Source organism: Priapulus caudatus, unplaced genomic scaffold, assembly GCF_000485595.1.
Source record: "Priapulus caudatus unplaced genomic scaffold, Priapulus_caudatus-5.0.1 Scaffold2373, whole genome shotgun sequence".
Taxonomy (NCBI): Eukaryota; Metazoa; Priapulida; class Priapulimorpha; order Priapulimorphida; family Priapulidae; genus Priapulus; species Priapulus caudatus.
Window position 1 is genome coordinate 22,949 of NW_014579434.1, and position 6,000 is coordinate 28,948.

Below are 6,000 nucleotides of genomic sequence, written 5' to 3' on the forward strand. Positions count from 1 at the left end.
TACTACAGAGTAATGATAGCATAATTCTATATGAGTTCCATATAACTACAGCACTTAATCACCACGACTCTCTTATCTCTATATCTGAACATCTGAATGCATTGTAATATGCATATATATAGTTATTATGAACTTCATCACCATTAACAGAACCAATATTCCTGTTAATTCATTCACAAGGACTCCTTCACATCTATAATAAGGCTGTATGACACTATTGCAGCTAGCCTTGTTTAGTCAAATCAAAGCTTCTCAATCTGGTATTAGCCTTGACCTCAAAAGACCACACAAATTTGTCAAAAATCCCGTTTTTACCTGCATAACACACTCCCGTCACATGCGTATATTTATTTGCATCTTACAGTGGGCAATTATGTCCCGTAAGTACTCTGTTCAGTATAGGAAGAAGAAGATATTTTATTCAGTTTATACTTCATATTTTAATTTTAGTAGCCCAAGAAAGCATAGAAGGGCTAGAGTTGGCCCTCTGTTACTCACCCGCATAGGACCAATCAGGCTTGTCAACAAACGGACCATAGTCTGAATCAAATGCATCTGGAAGACCATGTCTGCAATGTGTAGAAGTCAGTACATATTATTATTAAATGGATTTTATCAAACTTTACCCGAGCCTCATAGACCTATATGTACCTATGAGCCCCTTTAAAATACATTTCATGTCGAGGAAAAACGCAAACAGTTTTTCAAGGATCTTTTGGATAATGGGCCAGTCTGTGATGAACATTATGCTGAACCATTTTGCAGGGTGAAATTTTAGAAAAATGAATATTAGACCCTTATATTCTTACCTTAGAACCTTATTATTCTTGTGTTAAAATTGTCTATAGATGGCAATCTTGACTTTACAACTACAACTCCCATGAGCCTGCCAATTTAACACCATACTTTCCCAACTGGCCAGTATCATGTATCATGTACACAAGCTTCAGTTACGCTGCCAGGGTCTATGTCTCCCTGAGTACTGCCGGAACGTACACTGGTACTATCTAATATGCCGGACCGTACCTCGCCTACTCCACTAACGAGTCTAGGGAGTCGCCTATGCCTACTCCCTAACCCTAACCCTAACCATATCAGATAGTTACCAGGGTATGTTCTGGTATACCGGACCGTACCCAGGGTACGTTCCGGCAGTACCCTGGGAGACATATACCCTATGAGCTTCAGTTACAACTCTGAGATGTCACAGGTTAACTATTACTACTTACGCCTGTCTCCATTTGCTTCCTGCTAATTGTGCAGGGCTTGTGTGAAGACTTCTGCTAATTACCTGCCTACTGAATGCACCTAGAAAACAATCAAGTGACCTCGTCAATAAGTTAATTAGCAAAATTAGTACGTATACATATATCTTTAAACACTTGAAAAGTTATATACACTGAGTGGGATTTGCAATTTCTGACAAGTTAATTTACATCCTTGCTACGGTGTATGAGACACTCCTGGCACCAGAACATATCCAGCTGCCTCAATGTCTCACGTGCTGCCTCAATGTCTCACGTGCTGTCTCAATGTCTCACGTGCTGCCTCAATGTCTCACGCGCTGCCTCAATGTCTCACGCGCTGCCTCAATGTCTCATGCGCTACCTCAATGTCTCACACGCTGTCTCAGTGTCTCACATGCTGTCTCAATGTCTCGTACTGCCTCAATGTCTCACGCGCTGCCTCAATGTCTCACGCGCTGTCTCAATGTCTCACACGCTGCCTCAATGTCTCACACACTGCCTCAATGTCTCACGCGCTGCCTCAATGTCTCACGCGCTGCCTCAATGTCTCACACGCTGCCTCAATGTCTCACATGCTGCCTCAATGTTTTACGTGCTGCCTCAGTGTCTCACACGCTGCCTCAGTGTCTCACACGCTGCCTCAGTGTCTCACACGCTGCCTCAGTGTCTCACACGCTGCCTCACTGTCTCACTGCTGTCTCAATGTCTCACGTACTGCCTCAATGTCTTACGTGCTGCCTCAATGTCTCATGCGCTGCCTCAGTGTCTCACACGCTGCCTCAATGTCTCACACGCTGCCTCAATGTCTCACACGCTGCCTCAATGTCTCACGCGCTGCCTCAATGTCTCACGCGTAGGGCGTGTCGTGGACGACGCTGCGCTACATGATCAGCGAGGTTCACTACGGCGGCCGCGTCACCGACGACCGCATGTGTGTGTGTGTGTGTGTGTGTGTGTGTGTGTGTGTGTGTGTGTGCGTGCGAGCGTGCGCGCGTGTGTGTGTGTGTGGCCGACTGCACCCCATTGGATCCGCGCATGGTCTGTGTACCATACACATAATACGTCTAGCTGGTATTTTGCCATTTTATAATGTAATACATGATGTTATATTATTAGATTTCCATTTCCTCAAATGAGATGTGGTTGCGGCAGTTCGTTTGAGCTACCACTGCGTTTGTTCTTTTCTGACCATCTTCTATAAATTCATGTACGCCATAATTAAGCGCCATATCTTTCCCATTCCTGCATGGAAATCATGCGGCTGCTTCACGAAAAGCAGTAGGAGTTTCATTACTCAGGTATGCACAGATAACTTCTCCAATCGATTTACTAACTAGTAGGTCTATCTCTTCTACTTTTTTTGTTTAGAACTTCTAATTCGGCTTATTATGCGTATAACAAACGAATTCTGCATAGATAATTCAGTTCATTGAAGAAATATATAAAGTTAATATATATATATATATAAAGTGTGTGTATGTGCGTTCGTGCGCGCCTGTGTGTATAATTCCTCACAGCATATAATATATCTACTTGAAGATCGTACACAATAGCGTACGTGACGCGAAATATCTGGTGAAAAATACGGCTTCACAAATTACCATATCCTGGAAAGCATCCTAGCTGCAACTATTTCCATATATTTGCACCTGTTTGCAACTATTTCATAGAACTTTCAAATTGCTATTATGTCACAAAAAGTTGGAGGTCCTAAGATCATCACAGTGTCCAATTGAATACACATTGAAAGTACTTACAGGAAGCCATCAACTATTACACTAGCTCACACATTGATTAAGTTAGAGCATGTTGATGTAGGATACGCCGGGTAGGCTGGATACGAGAGTATATATGCTAAAGAATTAGTGTATATGTTTTTTGCTGATGTGTAGGATGTTTGTACGGCAAACTATCAGCAAGCACAAGTATTTTAATTATGTGCGAACATTAATTTTTTCAATAAAAAAGCATACTGTGTTGTTTGAATGTCGATGTCTGGTATAATTGTAACACAGAAATTAGCAAGGTGAACAATGTTAAATATCGTCAGAAGAAAGTGTTGTTTACTAAAAATCTCTATTTTCTACGAATTTGATGTTGTTAGCTAACCATGGTACAGTGTAATACTCTGGTTAGGATTGGAAACGATAAGGAATCACATATAGAATATATGTAAGACATCAAGGAAAATTCCGGGGTAATATGCAAAGAATGCTGTATAATAACTTGATTAACAATTATATGCTACTTTACTTTATTCTTACGACGCTGGTAATTAGTTACAATATAGTTTGTCAAAATAGGATGCCAGTTTTCTCTTTAAACTAATTCGATAGGGCGTGTTCGATCGATGAAGTAAACAGTAACGTAATTACAATCCAACCGAGTGAATTCTTGGTCTGCATTTTCACAAAAATCAGTCTCTAAAAAGATTTACCCAACGCCAAAAATCTGGCATAGTTTTAATAATGGATATCTTCGAAAGATTGCTGGGTCATTTCCATGCGTAATTCTGAGAAGGAGAAATTTAATTACGAGAAACAATTACTAATTAACAGCAATCTGCATACTATCGTAAATTAGACTAGCGGGTACGTGTTTTGCACTTTTTATTGTTAAATTTCTGCAATTATTAATATTTTACCGTTGCTTGCAAACAATTAGTTGTTCTTTATACGCAGCTTAAAATAGCGAGCAATATTGGTGGGCACATCGATCAATTCAAATTGCCTAGAGTTAATAACCCCCGCCATCAGAAAGAATTTAAAGAAATTTAGCAAATGTTTGTTCTCTCCGTGCGCATATTTCGTGTAATAGTAGGGATTTACCACATTTAGCGATAAACTTATATACACTGAGTGGGATTTGCAATTTCTGACAAGTTAATTTACATCCTTGCTACGGTGTATGAGACACTCCTGGCACCAGAACATATCCCAGCTTACTATAAAGAAAGTTTACTATGGCTGAGAGGGTCTATGTCCCCCAGGGTACTGCCGGATGTACCCTGGTACTATCTAATATGCCGGACCGTACCTCGCCTACTCCACTAACGAGTCTAGGGAGTCACCTACGCCTACTCCCTAACCCTAACCATATCAGATAGTTACCAGGGTACGTTGAGGTATACCGGACCGTACCCAGGGTACGTTCCGTCCCCAGGAAGACATATACCCTATGAGCTTTACTATGACTATACACAGATATGATGCAGTCTGTTCGTACCTGAATAAATATACCATATATATGTCATCAACCAAAAACATTAAATCTAGATTAATAAAATTTACATGAGTTTGCTCATTTTTTTAACTTCATCCACCTTTGAAACATTTCATTTATCTCTCTTGACAAGATTAATAGGTTTAACTAAAACTGGCATCGTTAATGTCCAACCGATCATAATAATAATTTACATAAAAATGTTAATGATAGTGTGGGATGTGCAATTGCTGGTTATTGGGTTAAAAAAAAACTTGTTTGTTTGTTTTATTAACAATCTGCTTTTATACTTATACATTCTATAATCAGTGGAGACACTATATGTTCTCTTGTCAAAAGATTTACTCGTAATCTTTATAATACGTAAAATTACATGATAGAGCACCATCTTAGTGTTAAATTTCCTGAGAAAACAAATTTCAAATTTCAGCACCTTGTGCCTAAAAATTTAGCTGACTCTCATTTTTTATAAAATTTTCTCTATAGCGCTCCAGCTGGCAAATACTTTTTTGGTAAATTTGTATTTCATACAGCATGGTTCATTCTGTGTGCATACACTTTAATATTCCTATAATAGTCTAGTCAGCTTTGCACACACAAACGTTTGAAAGTAGAACGTAATTCAACTAGAATGCAAATTTTTTTATTATTTAATGTAAAAAGAAATGGTATGAAATAAGATGTTTTAAATGGCTAACGCAAGGTTAGGTCTTATGAGTGTTGAAATACGGCAATCACAAAAATAAATCATAAACTGCCATGCTGCATTGTGAACATTGAAAATGGCTCATGACCCTCAAGTCTTTGTGGACCCCAGTTGCTTTTATCGTGTAAATAGTTAATGTTCAAGTTTATCGCAGTGACTCGCCAGTGCTGCTAAAAGGCTGTTGTTGTATTCATGGTCAAAACACACTATCGGCCGTAACGACCAAGGTTAGCCGCTGCAGTGGGAAGAGGCTACGCTGGGAGAGCTAGCGCATCATCATGATCACTGCCACTGCACTCACAGGCACTTGGAGCGTTTCAATAAAATATAATGCTAAACAAGTGCCGCAGAGCGACAGCGCTCAACTGACGTGTACTGTAGCCGGGTATTCTTCTGATAAACTCACTGGCAACCGAATCAAGTGTGCCCTCCAGCCACCGCGTTCGCGCTCACAGCATATATATCTAGGATACTACTAATACAGATCTAAAATCTATGATAGCTAGGCTTTGCTATAGAGGGTTCCGCGATTTGCATAAAAATAGCAATATTACCTACAATCCTGTGAGTTCGGCCATTTCGGTTCCAAAAAGAGCGAACACGTGTTGCGTGTAATCTGCCAATCTGCACAATCAACCGATTTTACATTGGCTATAGTGTTATTATTGCAATAGATATTAGCAGTAAGTGGATCCCGATTTTGCAGACAGGTTTATCAGCTGGGGTTGTCTTAATTGCTAGTTCGATGAGATTGCGCAGGCCCAGTCTTCTCTCTCTCCTCCCCTCTCTCTCCCTAGTATTGTCATTCAACCCTCATGATAGACG

At 40.0% G+C, this 6,000-nt stretch overlaps 1 protein-coding gene across 1 annotated transcript in view; it reads right to left on the reverse strand.

Moving 5' to 3' along the window:
• Positions 1 to 6,000, reverse strand: part of LOC106818609 (39S ribosomal protein L52, mitochondrial-like) — an 11,664-nt gene that overhangs the window by 1,277 nt on the left and 4,387 nt on the right. Inside the window, exons 2-3 of the mRNA XM_014823303.1 lie at positions 1,230 to 1,308; positions 499 to 569 (exon numbers count right to left, since the gene is read on the reverse strand). Of these exons, the coding sequence (XP_014678789.1) occupies positions 499 to 569; positions 1,230 to 1,308 (150 nt within the window). The remainder of the gene's footprint in view (positions 1 to 498; positions 570 to 1,229; positions 1,309 to 6,000) is intronic.